The sequence below is a fragment of the Lutjanus erythropterus genome, chromosome 23 (genome assembly GCF_056507025.1).
Source record: "Lutjanus erythropterus isolate fLutEry1 chromosome 23, fLutEry1.hap2, whole genome shotgun sequence".
In the NCBI taxonomy this organism is placed as follows: Eukaryota; Metazoa; Chordata; class Actinopteri; order Lutjaniformes; family Lutjanidae; genus Lutjanus; species Lutjanus erythropterus.
Genome location: NC_139339.1, coordinates 1,877,430 through 1,897,386, shown reverse-complemented (window position 1 = coordinate 1,897,386; position 19,957 = coordinate 1,877,430). Strand labels below are relative to the sequence as shown.

At 40.8% G+C, this 19,957-nt stretch overlaps 1 protein-coding gene, 1 long non-coding RNA gene and 3 other non-coding genes across 5 annotated transcripts; 4 read left to right on the top strand and 1 right to left on the bottom strand.

Moving 5' to 3' along the window:
- Window positions 1–857: 857 nt before the first annotated feature.
- trim2b (tripartite motif containing 2b) lies at window positions 858–15,761 on the bottom strand. Its single transcript, XM_084711718.1, has 14 exons — window positions 15,588–15,761; window positions 7,970–8,794; window positions 7,203–7,351; window positions 6,421–6,601; window positions 4,646–4,905; window positions 4,420–4,558; window positions 4,147–4,332; window positions 3,773–3,968; window positions 3,588–3,691; window positions 3,302–3,469; window positions 2,971–3,139; window positions 2,743–2,813; window positions 2,022–2,162; window positions 858–1,925 (listed from the first exon to the last, which is right to left on the bottom strand). Exons 2-14 carry the CDS (start codon window positions 8,066–8,068, stop codon window positions 1,773–1,775), a joined length of 2,016 nt encoding a protein of 671 aa, XP_084567844.1. The 5' UTR covers window positions 8,069–8,794; window positions 15,588–15,761; the 3' UTR covers window positions 858–1,772.
- Window positions 15,762–17,768: 2,007 nt separating this feature from the next.
- LOC146305222 (uncharacterized) lies at window positions 17,769–19,949 on the top strand. Its single transcript, XR_014769075.1, has 4 exons — window positions 17,769–17,826; window positions 18,732–18,859; window positions 19,365–19,415; window positions 19,633–19,949. It is a non-coding gene; the product is annotated as an uncharacterized LOC146305222 (long non-coding RNA).
- Window positions 19,198–19,290, top strand: LOC146305225 (small nucleolar RNA SNORD14). The gene has a single exon (XR_014769177.1). It is a non-coding gene; the product is annotated as a small nucleolar RNA SNORD14 (small nucleolar RNA).
- Window positions 19,463–19,555, top strand: LOC146305224 (small nucleolar RNA SNORD14). The gene has a single exon (XR_014769181.1). It is a non-coding gene; the product is annotated as a small nucleolar RNA SNORD14 (small nucleolar RNA).
- Window positions 19,800–19,892, top strand: LOC146305223 (small nucleolar RNA SNORD14). Its single transcript, XR_014769182.1, has one exon. It is a non-coding gene; the product is annotated as a small nucleolar RNA SNORD14 (small nucleolar RNA).
- Window positions 19,950–19,957: the final 8 nt, after the last annotated feature.

The window sequence follows — 19,957 nt, the reverse complement described above, 5'->3', positions numbered from 1 at the left end:
GTAAACACCCAAAAAAATGTGAAATTTGCACACCAGCAAAAAATATTAGACTTAAGCTAAAAATCTGCATTTGTAGAGTGCTGTCTGGAGAGGACCGGGGCAGTATTGAAGCATACAACCGACAAACAGCTGCTAACAGCTGGGTAGGTTTGGAGAAGAGAGCCAGTGACCAGACCTTCCTTCTGGAGGTAGAAACCCTGGAGTTACACTGACTTTGCTCTGATGTCGACTCCTTTACTGACAGGATTAAAATGCGGATTTATCTTCGCTCTCACTTCTCAACCCATTTGCAGCAGCAACCCACAGAGAAATCGCAGAGAGCTCAAATTTTATTTTCAAACTTTTGAGATGAAAAAGTGGATTCATCTTCACTCTCGCTTCTCATCCTGTCAGCAGCAGTGACCTACAGAGGAGCCGACCTCACATCATTCATACTGAGCGAAGCGCATGACACGAACACCCAAACTCTGCATATTTGCGTGAGCTGAAAATATTAAACTTGAGCTTAAAATTTGCATCTACTTCAGAGCATTGAGTGTTGTGTAGTGGCACTGACTTTGCTCTGATACAGACTCCTTTGCTGACAGGAGGAGAGCTCAGAGTTTATATTTCAAACTTTCGGGATTAAATATTGGATTCATCTTCACTCTCGCTTCTCAATGACCCCCGGAGGAGCAGAAGCAGACCTGTTTACCAATTAGAGGAGAGCTCAGATTAATTTTGGAGATTAAGACGTGGATTTGTCTGCACTCTCGCTTCTTAACCTGTCTGCAGCAGCAAACCACAGAGGAGCTGACCTCAGCTGTTAGCTGTAGGCTGGTTCTCTGTCCATGTTGATGGCTAACTGGAGGAGAAATGAAAAGTGACTTTGTGAACATCTGAGAATCAAGTAATACTAGGAAAATATTTGCGTTGCTTTTTGGTGTGAACACAACATAAGAGTTAGTGGCTAATGTTAGAGTTATTTTGGCGTACAAACGTAAACTGCGATACAGAAGCTATAGGGGAAGTCTGCGGTAATGACCTGGAGGAACAAATGATGTCAAACCAAGACGTAGACCTCTTTTAGCTCACTGGCCATTATTTTGTCAGTTACATACATATGAGAAGGCAGAACATTAGAAAACTCTCCAGTCAATTCTTTCCAAAACACCATCCTTTGTGTATTCATTCAAGCCTTTGACACTTATTTCCCTTTATCCATCATTCACTCCATTGTGGGTTTCGGAAGCAGTGGTTTCCAAAGACCTTCTTGTCACCCCCTTTTGCAAACTTTATTTGTTCTTTTTTAAAGCCTTTTTTCTTCCACTGTTTTATCTTTCTACTAATGCCAAACTCAGAGAAAGAGGGACTTCTAGAATTTGACATCATGAATCAGTCGTTGCATAACTGTTTTTACTCCAGCTTTGCATCACTCTGCGTCCCACTCTGTGATAATTGTCAAGTCTGCATGAGGGCAGCCAACTCTTGAATCATCATCTTTCCATTCCCAATCCTCCCACTCCTCATCACTCTTTCGTTTTTAAGAAGATGTAGTTCAAAGACCAGTCACAACTAGATCATATTTAAATTGTGGTCTTATGAAGGCTAAACTTTTGTCTTTGCTTTCTTCCTTTTCTCTTTATCCTCCATCACTACTTCCATCATTACAGGCAGCGGTTCATGCAATAATTCCTCGATTCTGACATCGTGCACCATATCTTTCCACTCCAACAACTGCTCCTCCCATCCATCTCTGCTGCTTCTGCTTCATTTCTCCATCCAAGCCACCATCATTGTAGGTATCGGTACACTTTGAAGCAGTGATTGCCGGAGTCAGCCACTACCACGTGTCCGTCTGAGGTCAGAGCTAGACCTTGTGGTCCATACAGAGGGTCTGCTGATGTGTTGATATAGGAGAGGAAGGAGCCACTGCCATCAAACACCTGGAAATGTTTGAACAGAGAGAAATGTGTTTTGATAATTGCAAAAACTCCCAACACTCCCAAGAAGGGCCTTTGTATCAAAAAGCACCATTGTACCTGTATTCTGCTGTTGCCCCAGTCAGCTACAATGATGTTTCCATTAATGTCCACAGCTACGCCAGTGGGAGCATTGAACTGGCCGTTTCCCTCACCATTAGAGCCAAATTTCAACACCAGCTCTCCCTCTGGGGTAAAAACCTGACAGTGACAGAGAAAGAGAAAGATATCAGGATCTATGGTCATGTGTTCTTTCAAAGATTCTTGAGCAATAAATTACATATCTACTGGTATCTACCTAGCTGAGGTGTGAACTCCAGCTGCATGACTTGAACTCAAGTCACAAATTTGTTTACTTTGGACTCAATCAAAAGACTTGTAGTTTGGACTTCAACATCAGTGACTTGTGACTTCACTTGAACTTGAGCCTTTTGACCCAAAATTCCCTGAATTTTCCTGAATCAACAAACATTAACACTGTTCATTCTCAGCAAGTCAACATTTGATTCTCCAGATCCACTTTGTTTGAACCAATTCAAAGCATCCAAACAGGTCGAAAGTTACAAATGGAGATGCAACAACTTCCAGCTTTGTTCAAGTTTAGGTCTTTGGACTTCTCAGTCTTGATTTGGGACTTGAGTGCAAAGACTTGGGACTTACTTGTTACTTGCAAAACAATGACTTGGTTCCATCTCTGCTAACTAGACTAAACATATCAATTTATTCCAAACTGGTCAAGAGGAAAATATATTAATTTAATATTCAACCAGTAAGCCCTTGCCTTGACAGAGTGGTTATGGAAGTCAGTCACGATGATTTCATTGTTCTTGTTCACTGCTGCAAAGTGTGGACCTGCAGGACAAGAGCAACAAAACAGGTTGTGCTATCAGTGCTTCAGTCAACACGTCACCTGCTTCCAGCATTTCCTGTTTTCAGAGATTTTACTGCAAATGTAGGGGTGGATAGATTATTCATTTACAGCCAATCTGTTTCTTTAAACAAACTCTACCTGCAAATTGCTTGTCACCATTGCCTCGGCTACCAAACTTGGTGATGAGTTTGCCGGTCAGCTGGAAGATGAAGACTGTGCATGCCTTATTGTCAACCACGATGACATGACCATTCTGGTCCACAGACACACCCTTTGGCCCCATAAGTCTACCAGAACCAAGCTTCGCCTGATGAACACCAACAAAAAGGAAGAACAATTCAACACAATACAAGACATGTGGGTTTGATCCATTTCGAACATTAAAAGGTCCTTGACAGGTAAAATTACTATACCAATGCTCAGTTAAATGAAAATCAATCAAATGTACAGATGTTCAAAGAGCACCTACCTTGAACTTGCCCTCGCAGGAGAAGATACTGACCCACTTGTTGTCATAGTCCGCGATGATGATGTCACCACTGGGGTGTACGGCAACACCTGTAGGTCGCTGCAGTTGCCCAGGCGACCTTCCACGCACCCCAAAACGACTCTTGAATTCCCCCTCATTAGAGAAAATCTGGAGAGATGAGGCAGTTGTGAGGACATAATGCAGACCCTAACCTCTAGACCTAATCATCTGAACCCTTAAACAGCCATTTAAAGATGTGAGGACTGGATGAAATGTGGACAAATACCTGGACACACTGATTGTTGCTGTCAGCAATCAGAATCCTGCCACTGGTGGAGGCAGCCACTCCTTGAAGGTTGGTGAACTCTCCTTTATTCCTCCCCTTCGTTCCTGAAGAGAGCAAATCCAAATAGCAGCTTCAAAATTCTTCCTCTTTTATCTGCACTATTCTGTTGATGATGAATGTCTCACCAATCCTGAAGATGAGGTCATCCTCAATGGGATTTTGAGTCTTGCGTCGTGGAGTGCCCAGGGCACTGCTGGCTCTCTTGGAGCCTTTCTTCTTCTGCCCGGGGGACTTCCCTCGCCTCTTTGCCCCCTCAGAGGAGCCTGTCGATGGGGTAGCATAGGCTGCTGAGTTGGTTGCTGTAGTGGTGGAGGGTGACACCTGGCAACAATGATGGAAGGAGAATACAATGCTTACAAGCTTACAAATGTGAAAATGGACCAAGCACCAGCAGTTTAGTGGTTGTCCAAGTGTTGTCCGAGTGAAACTAAATATTCACCCTTGTTATGTAAATGACATGGCTCCAAACTTGAACTACCCACATACACCATCCACCCACCTCTACTTCTGTCTCTGAGACTTTGTTGACAGTCAGTTTGAAGGGGCTTCCTTTGATGTGTTGGTCGTACAGGCGGAGAGCTAATGAGAAGTCCCCCTCCTTAGGGACTATGTACACAAACTCATAAGTCCCATTCTTGTGGTCCACTATTTCACCGTCCACTATGCTGCCATCTGGGGTGAATACCTGCATGAACAAATAAACATCAGAAATGTTTAGTCATTTTTTTGTGAATTATTCTACATTTTATTTGAGTGTGGGTGTAAAACAAACCTCAGCTGACAGGATTGCATTGCCACTCTTGCAGGCTCCTCCTGACTTGTCTCTTGTCACTATGGTAACTGAGGCAGGATGTCCCACAATGCACTGTTCAAGGCCTGCGCCCATCGCCTCGCTCTGGCTTGCTACCGCACTGAGGAAGATGAGGATGGAGAGGTTCGGTCAAGTGCTGTTAAATGCAACAAAGCTCGAATTGCTGGGCTTGAGCACTTTGCTTCACCTGGTTGTGACGATGGTCCCCAGGTTGTGTATGGACTTCCTCAGCCCGTCTGTCTCCATCACTAGATCCAGCTGGTCGTTCTCCTCCGGCTGGCACGGCAGGCCGAAGCCAGCCAACTCCCTCAGCCTCTCCTGCAGCTCCCGCTCTGCCTGCAGACTCGCCACGCACGCCTCCCCAGCCAGAGCCTCCTCTGCCTGGGTACAGGATGCCATGATTTCCCCCTCTCCTCGGGCAAGGCTGTCTACCTGGGCCTGGAGGACCTGGAGACATGACATAAATGATGTTTTCTCTTTTGTGAAGTTGCTCAGTGGCAGGTGGTGCCTACTTTTACACCCACAAAAGATTAAGATCTTTCAAAATTAACAATTGACATTTTCTGACTATGATATAAGTTCAACAATGTTGGTATCCGGCAGAACCGCTCTTAACTTTTTCCTTTCCTGTTTCCTGTGCTTAAATATGCTTTCTGCCAGGGTTAGTATAGAGATGGAAGGTATGTCTTACATAAAATACCTTGTTTGGATGATCTGAGCTGCCTAGAGGTGGAGTAGGGCTGCAAAAGTTCAGAAATGTATGGAGGAGCAAGGCTATGTATGGCTTTGTAAGTGATAAGTAGGATCTTGAAGTACTTAATCAAGGGCCAGTCAGGGAAGCAAGGATTGGTGTGATGTGGGATTTGTGGTTGGTCATGGCAAGCAGCCTGGCTGCAGACTTTTGCACTAGTTGTAGACGGAACAGCGTTGCTTGAATGAGACCAGATAAGAGGATATGGGTAAGTAGTTCCTGGTGTCTTGTAGATAGCATTGATTGGATTTTTGCAAAGCTCTGGAGTTGAAAGAAACTGGTTTGTGCCAGTGTGTTTATGTGCAGAAGAAAAGATGTTACTTGAGCCAAAACAAAAGTGTGGGAAAAACAACACCTCCAGTTATAATAAAATGGAAAAACACAATTCAAGAAGTACAAATCATGGAGAAAGTCATTCACAAAGTAAGAAATACGGTGTATTTGAAAAAAGGAGCATTTTAGATGATAGGAAATTATAACAAAATATTAAAATGACTACCTGACAACTTCCTGTAATTATTATGTGTGCCCAAGCATGTATGTATATTGTTGTATTATGTATGGGTGCATGGGTAAAGGTTTAGATAAATAAATGTCCCACTTGTTTTGTTTTGTTGTTTTGTTTTGTTATTGATGTTTATGTATGCTCGTTTAAATTGAAATTTTGATTAAAAAAAATATTGTGAATTGTAAATTTGTGGGGAAAAAAATCTTTCACATCATAAGTTAGCTAATGTTAGCAAAACATTAGCTAACCACCTATCTAATCTACATCAGTTATTAGTGAACTAATCACATCCAATAGCCAGTGTTAACAAAATGCTAGCTAACCAGCTAGCTAATCTATAATTTCTAGCTAGCTAGTTAGAATTGGTAGCTAAAGTTAGCAAAATGCCAGCCTATCTATATGAATCATTGGATAACAAGTTAGTTAGCATTTTGCAAACTCAAGCTGTGATTACTGCCACTTTTACAGGTCCCACAGCAACATATTTTAATTCTCTACAAAATTTGTTTTCCTTTCAATTTAGCATCTAAGCAGAGGAAACAGGAAATAATAGAATTGACTGGTTTTCCACCAGGTACCAAACTCACTCATCTGTTATTAGAGCAGAGAACAAAAAGGGGTGGGACCTTATGACCTGTGGGGTCAATCAAACAACCAAAACCTTGTTTTTGCAGAATCTTGCAGCATTAAAATATTTGTGCACCTTCTGCTTGAGTCCATATGTGACCTCCAGCTCCATCAGCAGGACGCTCTTCCGGACATCCAGCTGCTTGTGCAGATCCTCAAAGCTCGACTGGATGTCCTCTTCGATGGAAGCTCTCTGATTGGTCAGCTGTTGGAGGATCTCCTTAACGAAGGACAGGGCGTCTGAAATCTGAGGGAGTCTGGAGAAATACATACAGAGGTTAAAGGGGAGTTTGTTAAATTTCTGTCCACATTTGTCAGTGCCATTCATTTAAATAAACCGCTACTGGGTGGACATAATGAACATGAAAGACACACTGTGCATGTGTCTCTCTAGACCGTGAAATGGGACAGAAAGATGTCTTTTTGCTGTTGTGTCCTTGTTGCTCCATGGTCCTGCATTTCCCTGCTTGTCCACCAGATGTCAGCTTCTCCTGTTCACTGTACTAACTGTAGCTATGTCTCATTAGTGCCTGTGTATGTATGTTATTATCACTTTCACATGTAAGTAAAAATTAAAACTACCATCAACATTACCACTCTTAACTGTCTACAACTGGGTGAAAACAACCACTCAAACATATTGCTTTCTAATTATAAGGAGCACAAATCCTCTGGCCAGTCAGGTGAACAATTATGCTGTCTTAACTTTACTGAATCAACATCATTAACTAACCTGTGGTGAAGAGTGACACATGCACTGACCGGCCACTTTTACAGTGCTTTTTATCACCCAAAGGGGCGGCATAGTCGTGGGGAGTAACGTTTGGCTGCTCTCATCCATACAGTTGAAGCACTGACCTGCTCTGGACGGTCCCCAGCCTCTCCTGCAGGCTGCTGCGGTGCTGCTCCAGGGCCTGGCCGAGGGGCACCTTAGGGTGCTCTTCGTGGTCTGACATGCAGTCCTCGCACAGTGCACACTCGCAGGCCGAACAGTACAGGTCTGCCACCTGCGGATGAAAGTGAGCATGGTGGCAGAGACAAAAAGAGGGTGCAGAGGAGAGATTTGGATAAAACACAGTACAAGTATTTATCTTTGATTTAGTCTCTGTTTTTTTTTTTACTGAAATGTTTGGCTGCTGTCCAACCCAAACCCAACAGGTACCAACAAATATCAGGGCTCAGGTTGGGCTTCTATTTGTTTCAGTTTTTCAGTCAGAAGATTCTCTCTTTCTCTCTCTGACTTTGCCAGTCTGCATCCTTGTATGTCATAGGTAGTCAGTCAGAATAATTATCCATCAGCAATGAAATAAAGCAAAACTTCAGCTCATAAAGTTCAGGTTTGAATCACAAAATGTGCAGTGCCTGTCAGGTTCAGTTAGGTCAGGGCTTAAAGGAACAGTTCAACTTGACAAGATAAATGCCATACTGTAATCTTTACACTGTGGTCTCTGTTGTGCAGGTATTTTTTTGCCACTCATTCCTAGTTTTTTACGTGTACTTCAATGCATAACTTGAAACAGTCACGGTACTCGCCCATCCTGCAAAACCACGCCCATCCAGGCCAAATACAAAAAGACAAAAAACACAGAATAATACAGCAAGCGTCTCGTTGGTTCCACTCTTACCTTCCCTGCATGTTGCGGGCAGGCGTTTTTGCCGGGCGGAGCCTCCAGGACGGTGCACTCCTCACTGCTGCTATCTGGGGAGTGTTGGTGGGCCTCCATCTGCGAGTGGCAGCCTGGTGGGGGTGAACCTCCGAACACACCCCTTACTCCACACTGCAGCCAGGGGAATGGGCTGGGATGTTCGGATACAAGGTCTCCAGCTGTCTGGTTTGGTTGCTCTCTTTTGTAAACTCCTCGTCTCACACTTTATTCCATTGTGAGTTCAAGAGGAAGAGGCAAAACATGCAAATAAACTCCTTGCAATGACTCTTGGTGTTGGATTTCAGGAGAAGCATGGCTTAAATGATCTGTGAGAGGCTAAACATTCAGACATCCCCCTTTCTGGAGCCTGCAGTCAAATTTGAGGGATTAAACATCCATGTGCCCACACAGCTCCCAGAAAACAGTGCTGGGAAATCAGATGTAGGCCTTGTTTTTTCTGTAATTTTAATGTACAATCATCCACTTTTGTCAGAGCTTGAATTCCTTGATTTCTCTCCTACAAAAAGGTCAGGATAACATTTCAAACATGCCCTTTATTTGAGCCTCTGGTCCATGAATCCTGATGAAAGTTATTCCATTGCATTTCCATTAGGAAAACAAGCAATCCAAGCATCCAAAAATGCACAAATCTTCCCTTTAAAACATTCCTCTGCTTCCATGTGTTGTCTCTTCCCCGAGTAATATATGTCAATCCTCTTTGGGTCTAATTTGGGGAAAAGCAGCAGACCTTGGTGTTGATTTAATTCACAGAGGGTTCAAACTGAGGACAGCCTCCGCTGTGTCCTGCAGAGAAAAGAGAGAGATGAGGATTAGGAGGAAAAGCAGATAAACATAAATGTTGATAGAAAAACACTTGACTCTATACCTTGTCATGATTAATCAGTTTTATTATATAAGTCAGTATTTGTTGGATAATTTGCTTAAAATATCAAGAACAGATTAACTGTTTTGAGGTTGATTTTTTATTGTTTTCAGTTTCTTTACTACACTGATTAATATTTTTCACCATTTTTGCCAGGAATTCTGACCTGTACCACAGCCAGCCACCAGGGGGCGATGCAGACACTTTGGTTTCACTTTTAGCTCAGTTTCACTTCTGTGGGCTTCAGCAGTCTCATTCCAGTCTCAGGTCCAGACTGACAAACTGTGTAGCTCAGAATGTGATATTTTTATCTTTTCACATATGTGAGATTATCTGATCATAACGTCATTAATTCTTGCTGTGACTTGGCTGAGAGACATGGCAGACTACACATTGAACCCAAACACATAAACTCTCCCAGTCTGTCTTCCCCACTATAGGAATGCCCATATGTTCCTTCCAGGTGGCACATCAGATCACTACATCCCCTAATTAACTCCCAGATGGTACACTCCCCAGAAGAACACATGCAGCAGGACCAGATACAGATGGTACAATCCACAGATGGGTGGAGGAGGGCTGTGCAGCATGTAGCACCAACAGAGGGAACTGAATGAAGACTACGAGACTCATGCAGAGCTTCTAGGAGCAGTAATGTAGGTCACCGAAATGTCTTCAAAGTGATGGGGAGAGAGACAGAGGCGGGAGTGAGGCTGCGGTTTCCGTGGTAACAGACTGCATGGGGAGGGGTGGAGAGGAGATACAACAAAAAATGAAGCAGTCATGGTCCCTTTAATCCTAAAATCCTAAATTTAACACTCCGTGTGCTCACGTTTCCACAAATGATCGTAGTGTTCCAGTTCATGAGTGACACACACACGTGATGTGAAAGTCGAAGGGTCAGTATGAACACACACACACACAGAATATATATATGTGTGTGTGTGTGTGTGTGTGTGTGTATATATATATATTCTGTGGAATATTACAAACTTTTAAACATTTTTGCTTTTTGTTACATATTTTATTCATGTAGTTGGATACTCTATGGTTCATTAAAAAATGTTTTATGTCAATGTCAATATTCTTTCATAATTCAAAAATTGTTGTTGTTTTTACACAATTTTTCATTTTTTACTACACTTATTTTGAACAACTTTAACTTTAATAATTTTCTCCTCATATTCTGGTTTAATTTCAATTCCGACGTCCGTCTGTCTGTGGTTCTTCTGTCTGTCATCTCTTTTCCTTTGTGTCGTTGTTTTGCTGGTTTCTGACTGTATTTCTGTGTGTAAAATATGAACTGAACATTCTTATGAATAATTTATGATGGGGAGGGATTATGGATATGAGTTTCCTGTGATCTTGTCCATAATCCAGTTTTAACACCTCCTCCCTCAAATATTCAGCTCAGAATCCACGACCTTCCTGACATGACAGTGGCCTTACACAGACACACAGACACACACACACACACACACGCACACACACACACTGCTGCAGTGCACCCCCACACTTTCATTCAAGGATTCCCTGCAGTACTATGCTGCAAAGGATTATGAGGCGACAGTGAGGCTGCAGGGTGTGTGTGTGTGTGTGTGTGTGTGTGTGTGTGTGTGTGTGTGTGTGTGTGTGTGTGTGTGTGTGTCAGGGTCTTGTGATACTGTGGTGACTGTTTGTATCTGTCACTTACAGAGCGAGAGACAATTGAACCCTTTCTGTCTTTCTGTCTGTCTTTCTTTCGTTTTTCTTCCTCTACAGTTTCACTGGACATCGTTTAGCATATTTATCTGTCATTACGAAAATATAAAGATATTTGCTGGTGAGTTAACTGAGTGTGTCCATGCCCAATCATCAGTTCATACTGTGTGTGTGTTCTTGTACTTTAGGTCATTTTTAATTTACGACTTTAAAATTAAAATCCCTAAAAATGTACATGAAATCAAACTGTCTCTGATATTTATGCTTTAGATTTTTTCTGCCATTCGATGTCATAACATTCAGACACATTCAGGTACTTTGCTGAAATGTAATGGTGATCCAGCGAGAACAAACAGAAAAGAATAAAACCATTTTACCCTTTAGCCTACTTATCCATGGTGGAAACACAGGGAGCAAATCAACAAAATCTGAGCATGTCACATAATCAGGTGGGAAAAAATGCTTCCCTGCTGAAACACTTCTGAAACGCTGCTGGCGGGGGCTGTAGCCATGTGGACAAGGGATCAAAACCGTGGCGCAGACATGCTGTGCTGAGTGGAATCAACAGGTAACTGTGTCCTTCTGTCATGTGGAAACCTGCAGGCACCATGTCCAGCATGAAATCAAATCACTGTTTGATAATGGGTCATTATGGAATAACTTCCTTTTAAAACAATGTGAGTTTGTTTGGCTGCACTATAAACCAACGCCCCACCTCAATACTGTTGTAGTTTTTTAATTTTTATTTTTATTTTGCCTCGCTGTGTCTGAGACTTTTTGATAAAACAATTAAAACACACTCAGGTTTCGGTACTTCAAACCAAGCTAGAAGTAAAATGTAAACACCTGAAGCTTAGAGAGTTCACCTGAAGGCGGTGTAAATACTGTTGATATGACAATTTTTGTGCTGTGAAAAAGAGGCTTTAAATCGAAGGCATAAAGTGGAATGAGAGGACATTTTGTCCCGTCCTCATGTCTTCAAAGGGCCGTTTGAGGGTTCACAAGTGTAGAAGTTCAATCGTGTGTGTGTATTTACTGCCCTGCCACACTGAACTGCCCAGTTTAATGTTCGCCTGAGATCACACTGCTATAAACTTCTGTTGGCGCTCAGCGGAGCAGGATTTGTACAATCCTCCTCCTTAATATAATTCATTTTTATTGTATCGTAGTCATGAATTTATTGAGCGAAAGTCAACTGCTGTGTATCTCTGTATCACAGAGCTGCTCTGCACATCCATCTAATCTGCTGGTGCACATGGAGCCTCAATCCCTCACTGTCAATACCTCACGGTCCCTTTACATATGAAAGTAGACACGTACATTTTACACAATGAAAAAGTCACTGCCCACATGCTTCCAAGCATCATTTATGTTGGTATAGATGTTAACCAATGCATCCTCTGACTTCTACTTTGACTTAGCCCTGGGCCAGCTAGCCCTAGGCTAAAGCCAGGGTTAGCCCACTTTGTAATGTGTCAGTGTGAAAGGTCTCTCAGAGATCAAAAGATCAAAAGATCAAAAGAGTAGTGACAGAATATTTTACTACCTCCTATGTGACAATGCAGCATGTGTCACTTAAGCCTGGCCTAACAGTCTGTGTGTGAAAAAAGTTATCCCAGGGATGACTTTTAGTCCAGGGCTATCCTTATCCCCGGACTAAGAATATGCAGTGTGACAAACAGTTTCAACTGATTGCCACGTCATTTTGTGCAGACATTTTAAGTTTAGTGCTAGTTGGCAAATGCTAGCATGCTAACACACTAAACTAAGATGGTGAGCGTTATACCTGCTAAACAACAACACTGACACTGTGAGCATGCTAGCATGCTGACATTAGCATGTAGCTAATGCAGCTTCACAAAGCTGCTAGTGTGGCTGTAGACTGCAGTATCGATACAGAAAATCACCCTCAGAATACATTATGATGACTTTGTGCATTTTTTCCTTCTTGATTATTATTTTTTTTCATCTTGTGTTTTGCCAAGTTTGCTGCCAATGAATGTTTCATCCCTCAAGCCAGGAAACACTGAGGAAACAAACTCGTCCATAAAAACAACATAAATTAAACATATTGTATCCCCTTGTGTTACAGAAAAGAAATTTTCAGTCTATTTCATCTTGTTGCACCATCTTCTAAATTATTCACATGACAGCGACTGATTGAATCACACATTATTTCACATTTTCATGTGATGAATTGATTTGAGACGAGGGATCTTGCAATCTAAAGCACACGTAGCTGATTTTAAACCTACTTACGTCATCTCGGCTCAGCAGACCAGACTCCAACACGTCATCATGAGATTTATTTTAAAAAGGTCAGAATTAATTTCAGTTAAAGAGTATCTGCAGGTGAAGACAGAACTGAAAGAGTCGAACCTGATTCTAAAGAGCTTATCAGTAAATCTACTGTGTGACGTCACACCGACAGAAGAAAATACAGCTGACATACACCGTATCCACACACACACACACACACACACACACACTGGTAATCTGATCTCTGTCTCTTCATACACTATATTCCCATGGGAAAGTTCATGGTCACTATGTTTCTGCTTTTCTTTTAGTCTTTCTGCAGGTTTCTCACCCATTGTCTCCCCTCTGCAGCCTGGTTTTCTGTTCACCTTTCTTTAGATTTTAGCTTCGTCCTTTCACAGAATCTTTATGGAAATATATTATCAGATTCATCTGACTTTGAGATATGCTTGGAACATTTATTGTTTGGGTTCAACAATTATAATTACAGACACAGTCAGCAACTAGCTGGTGAACATTGTGGAGCGTTTAGCAGCTAAAGAGACAGATATTTTTCTCAGGAGGCGGTGGAGACCGGAGCTAAAATAAGATTGAATAATACAAATCCCAACGACTGAAGGCAGCTGATGGCATTATAGACTCAAACGTCAATATTATGTTTATAACTTTTTCTGCTGCCCCCTGGTGGTCATTCATGCAGCTTTTAAGTTAGATTTAAAGTAAAATCTAACCACAACTTTGAATATTTGTAACCTACTGTACGACAATGTCAAAATTTGTTTGTATCTTACTTTTTTTGATAGAGCATATTTTTTAAGTACCTGAAAGATATTTCTTTAAATAAAAAGCTATTGTACACTGTATATTGTCGTTTGCTTAATCTAAATTTTGCTGCATTTTAGTGACAGCATGCAGTATGTGTTTGCCTCCCATTTTGGCATCTAATCAAAATAAAACACAATAAAAAAAACTCACAGGTGAACCAAATCTCTCAGACTCTCAGAGGCACAAATTCAGCTCAGGGAACATACCAGACTTTGTAGTCATTTTGCATCTCTTTGTAGTTGTTTTGCATCTCTGTATGGTCTTTTTTTGGCTTGTATGTGCTAGTTTTTGTGGTCTTTTAGTGACTGTTTGTGTTTGTTTTCTGTGTCCTCTTAGTCATTTTACATCCTCCCTCAGTCGTTTATGTCTCTGTCGTCATTTTGCGACTCTTTTTAGTCAGTGTGCATCTATTTGTGGTTGATTGCATCACTTTGTAGTCTCTTGAGTCTTGTCTCTTTGTTGTTTCATGTGTCTTTGTGGTCATTGTCTGGCTCTTTGTTGCAATTTTGTCTTGCTGTGTGGTCATTTTGTGTCTCTGTGACTGAATTTGCATCTCCTTGTGGTCATTTTGCATTTCTTCGTTGGTTGTTTGCATCACTTTGTGGTCATTTTTTGTCTCCTTTTTGTTTTATGTGTCTTTCTGGTCATTGTCTGTCTCCTTGTGGTTGTTTTGTATTACTTTGTCTGCTTCTCTGTAGTTACTTTGCCCCCCCTATTCTTTGCAGGTGTTTTGCACCTTTTTCATGGTTGTTTGCATCTCTGTGGTCATTTTTCATCTCCTTTTGGTTGCTTTGCATCCTTCTGTATTCATTTTGGTCTCTTTCGTAGTTGTTTGTTTGTTTGTAGTCATTTTGTGTCTCTTTGTGGTAGTTTTGGTCTGTTTTGTAAGTGTGTGTGTCTCTGTAGTCATTTTGCATGTCTGTGGTCATTTTGTGCCTCTTTTTGGTCTGTTTCATGGTTCTTTGCATCCCTGCAGTCAGTTTTGAGTCTCTTTATGGTCTGTTTGTGTCTCTTTGTTGTTGTTTTGGTCTGCCTTCTAGCTATTTGTGTCTCTGTAGTCATTTTGTGTCTCTTTGTAATTATTTTTGTCTGTTCTGTAGTCGTATGTGTCTCTGTAATTACTTTGCATCTTTGCAGTCATTTGTCTCTTTGTAGTTATGTTGGCCTGTTTCGTAGTTGTTTGCATCTCTGTAGTCATTTTGTAGTTTTTTGTCTGTGTTCCAGCCATTTGAGCCTCTGTAGTCATTTTGCATTTTTGTAGTTGTGTTGTTTGTCTTAGGTGTTTTGTGTCTCTTCATCTCTTTGTAGTCCTTTTCTGTCTCTTTGTATTTGGTTTGTGTGTCTTTGTGGTCGTTTTGAGTCATCATGGGGGTTTGCCTGACTTTCCAGCATAAAATGATGTACACATCATAGAGATGCTCTGGTCTAAGGGCCCCCTGACCTCCGGGGCCCCCCGGGGCCTTTTGCTTGTTCTGCCTGTTCAGCATCCATGACTGTAAAAATCAGAGTGGATCAGCCCAGTTTCTGTTCACAGAAGTGACGTACCTCCTGTTACTGTTAGCAGCCAGGATGCTAACGTGCAGCACTAACAGGCCTGACAGCACACGCGCACACACACACACACACACACACACTTGTATTTCCTCTTAAGCTGAGGTGGATCAGTCTATGCCTGCGTTCATTCATTCGTCCTCCACCCTTGTTCATCCTGCAATCCGTCCATCCTCATCTCCTCCTTCCCTCCACTCTTCCCTCCCTCCTTCATCCCCCTCTCTCAGGAAAGCACAGCATGCTACAGATGCTGCTGTCATCCCCAAACATTCCTCCATCCATCCACCCATGAATCCATCCATCCATCCATCCATCCATCCACCCGTCCTCTCACCCCTCCACCCAAAAAAAAAAAAAACCCAGAAATCCAGCACTCACCATGTTTTCCTGAGACGCAGGCGGTGAGTGTGAGTGTGTCTATTTTCCAGCCTGAAGCCACCGCGTCATGATAGCGTCTTGTTTGCTCCCTCTGCTCTCCTCTCTACTCTGTGTGTGTGTGTGTGTGTGTGTGTGAGTGGGAGGGAGGGGGGAGGATATCATCGTCACGGCAACACCAGCAGCTTGCAGCAGCAGCAGCACCAGACTGAGGAGGGGGAGAAGGGAGGGAGGGAGGGAGGGAGAGGGGGCAGGGGCATCTAGCGGGCCTCGCTGTAGCATCCACCAATGAGCAGCAAGAGGAGGGAGGAGAGGAGAGAGGTGATTGGTTCATCCGTCTGTCAGTTGTATGATGGTGTGGGCGTATGATTCTCTATGTTCATCCCAATGTCTCTCTCTCCCTCCTCTGATCTCACTTGTATCAACTTTTTATTCTTCAATCACCAGATTTATTTTGAGTTATTTCTTTTATCTCTTAGATTGTATGTTTGTACATCTTATATACTGTAAATTATATCATCTGTTATTTCTATTCATTTCTATTATGTTTTATAATACTCTAAAAAAATCTACACATTGTTTATTGACTTTTGTTGTGTGCTCACTTTGTTTTGCTCCATCAAATAAAACAAAACAAAAAAACATCCACAAAATAACTTCTGACATGTCAACACTGTGATAACTTTCTTATCATGGAGAAGTGACAGAACAAAGAATATTTTTTTGACTGCCATCACAATTAGCATCAGAAAATTTAATGACAAAATACTGCTTTCATGATGAAAACAAATTAAATGTGTCAAAGAGTTTTGAGTTTGATGTGTGTCTTTAGTCAGAAGTGTCAGAAGTTTGTGCCATGTCTACATTTGTCCACCAGGGGGTGTCGTCTGACATCATATGAGACTCATGTGGCGCAGTCTGAAATGATACACAGTGGTGGAAAGTAACTAAGTACATCTACTCAAACACCATACTAAAGTACAGTTTTGAAGTACGTGTACAAAGGTAAATAATTGACTTTTTACTCCATTACATGTAGTCAGTAACCTTGCAGAGACAGTTAAGTAATTAGCAAATTAATTCAGCAGCCCAGTAGAATATAAATGCCTCCATCTTTATCAGCTGTGAAACTGAGAGACAGTGATATTTGACTTTATCTGTATCCACCAGCCCTGAACACATTAATGCATCAATAACAATATCACAATCAATACACATCACTATTATTTAATGTATTATATATTATTATGATAATGAGTTGGCCGACTTTGAATTCTGGTGATTGAAGTATTTCAATCATCGATTTAACAATAATTTTATTGTTTGTCCAGAGTCTTTGATCACAGCTGTGTCAGAACTGAGCTTTAAACAAAGCCATATAATATAATATAATATAATATAATATAATATAATATATGATATTACAGTAACTTGTGGAAATGAATGTGGAAATAAAGTAAAAGGAAAGTGTGAGAAAGACCCCAATATCACATCATCACAATTTTAGCTTTTATTATTATTATTGTCATTATTATTATTGTAAAAATTGTAATGCAAAAATGATCATTCATATTGCATATTTTAATTTCAGTCAAAACTGAATTCTAACTTTTTTAAAACATATCATGCAGCCCTAATAAAATACATAAATAATAAGTAAATACATTTTGGTAATTTAAAAAAGGCTATTTCTGTATTTCTGCATTTATACATGTATCTGTTTATTTGTTTGTTTGTTTATTGCCACACTTAATTTCTTTTTACATTTATTAATGTAGTCTTTATAATTTATTTCTGTATTTCTATACTTCTTTATTTCTGTGTTCTTATGTTAATTAAATATAGCTCCATAGTCCTACCTCATTGTCAGACTGATTATAACCTTATAGAAATATATATATGGATAAATGTATAAATAAATCTTAATTAAATAAAAAAAATGTAAAAATATATAAATGTGGAAATAAATAATTACATGCAAAAATACAGAAATAGCTAATCATTTCTTTCTTTATTTATTTGTTTATTTATTTATGGTTATGTCTTTTTGTCTGTCCAGTACTGAGCGGTGTGAATCGCAGTTGTCCCTCCTGTCCAGCAGGTGGCGCTCAGTCGCCATGACTCAGTTGAGCAGCCGCCGCCATGATGGATTTAAAAAGAGGCGGAAACGCGACCGTGATCATTTGAAGCTGCGGAGAGCTGCGGGTCTGCAGTCAGCATCGAGTCTCCTCCAACTCTGACGGTAAATATAGTTTTAAATTTCACTTTAGTCCACAAATTGAAACCTGTATGTGTTAATAACAACATATAGAAGCATAATGTGGCGACATTGATCATATAGAAGGAGTTAATTTAGCGGATGGTTGTAGATTATCTCGACACAGTTCAGAGCTTTACCACACGTTGTTGTACTTAACATAAATGAGACTGTTGGAGATTTTATTTAACGTATTTCTACCAGTTTATTTGAAGGTTATTCTCAGTTTTATAGCTGATAGAATCATTTATCAGCACCGTGTGTGCAGACAGCCCTCGTGTTCAAATGTCGGTGACAAAGTTAGTTTAAAACTGCTGTAACTCATGACTTTGGTTGTGACTCTGTAGTTTGCAGATCTGTGTTTGAGGTTTGTGCAAAAAATAATTTTGGAAGATAAAATCGTTTGCTTGAACCGATCAGTGTTTGATTTGTAGTTTCCATCAGTAGAACACGTGCAGGTAACGAGATGTTCAGTCTAAAGTTTCATTACTGTTGAATGTAATTCAGATAAAACGCACAAAAAAAGTAACTTAGTTTGTTCCTGTTATGAGATATTAGATATTAAACTCAAATATAATACAGGCTAATATTCAAGGCCTGAGAATATATTTAATGTAATATACCTGACGCTTAGTAACAAAATGATGCCACCTTTATGACTGATTTTTCTTACCATTTTTTGTAGACACAGATTAATGACTGGATATCAAAGTATTTTTGCAACAAAGCTTCATGTGTGATCTGAAATCTTATCTGCACGTTCTAATTTTTTTTTTAGCTGTCAAACAGAATTTTACTTTTTTTTTTAAACACTGAAAACAGCTGCAATAACTGACAGGCTCCTGCATGTTTACTGACCTTTGTTGTGTGTTAAATTTGTGTCCTGACAGGGTTAAATCAGCCGTTTGCAGTAATGACCTGTAGGGACGCCGTACAGAAGCTCCTCAGCTTGGTCACAATGGATGATGGGACTAATTCCTCAGGACGTGGAAATGCATCAGCTCCACTGAAGGGACAGGTGAGCTCATGGTAGCAGTTTATTTACAGAGTTTATCTGTCAATGATGAGACTTCATTAACTGCAAATCAAAATGAAGCAGAGAAAGTGTGCGTTTCAGGGCAGTGAAGCACACAATGACCAGGCTATGTTATGGTTGTTATTAGGCTACATATGTTCTTTACATTAGACTCGTCCAAATGACGAAAGTTGCAGCAAAACTAAATAAATGATAGCTGTAACTGTGCTGCCACATGTCTATTCTAAGTTAGTTTTTCAGAAATGATCTTAAAACCTCTTTATCTTTAGATGTGGTGTCCTGAACCGTCTCAGCTCAAATCTGTAGAAGCTCTTGTGTTTTCGCTGTGATGACATTATTTCCTGCCATTCGTAGTTTCCACCAGAGGTCGAAAGACCAAAGATGGTCCAAACCTTCCTTGGATGTCTGAGCGAACAATAAAAGCCTGTAACCTGTCTTGTAACATCTCTTTGGTTTTAGAACTAATTTAATCTGTCTGACTTTTCAGGGTGAAGAAATTGATGGCAAACAGATTTATCAACAATGGAGATGATCAATGGTATGTACATCTGTAAAATCTGACTTGTGTCAAAATGTATAGTCCTTTCGCTGTGATGATGCTTTTTCCTGCCATTCGTAGTTTCCACCAGAGGTCGAAAGACCAAAGACGGTCCAAACCTTCCTTGGATGTCTGAGCGATCAATCAGTCTGTACCTTGTCTCGTAACATCTCTTTGGTTTCAGAGTTTACAGACCTTCTCCCCATCTCACTTTCAGGGTGAACATCTCAATGCTGATGCCGTTGCAGCCGTCACATTTATCAGCAGTGGTGATGATCGAGGTTTGTTCAGCTGGTAAGTGTGTTTTTTGGATCACTGTTAATTGCTGCTCTTTGAATCTGTAAATCCAACTCAGTCTAAATTTATAGTCCTGCTCGCGTCCTGTCGCTGTGATGATGCCTTTTCCTGCCATTCGTAGTTTCCACCAGAGGTCGAAAGACCAAAGACGGTCCAAACCTTCCTTGGATGTCTGAGCGACTGAACGGAACAGTGATATTTTTTGTCTTTTTAATATCATCACAACTAAATAAATCTCTTGCTTT

Excerpts from the sequence above, each read along its gene's own strand:
- trim2b (XM_084711718.1), bottom strand. The coding sequence starts at position 8,068 with ATGGAGGCCCACCAACACTCCCCAGATAGCAGCAGTGAGGAGTGCACC. Across the intron at positions 4,559-4,645 it reads GGGACCATCGTCACAACCAG|TGCGGTAGCAAGCCAGAGCG; the intron begins GTGAAGCAAAGT and ends CATCTTCCTCAG. Across the intron at positions 3,470-3,587 it reads GCAACAATCAGTGTGTCCAG|ATTTTCTCTAATGAGGGGGA; the intron begins GTATTTGTCCAC and ends TCATCTCTCCAG.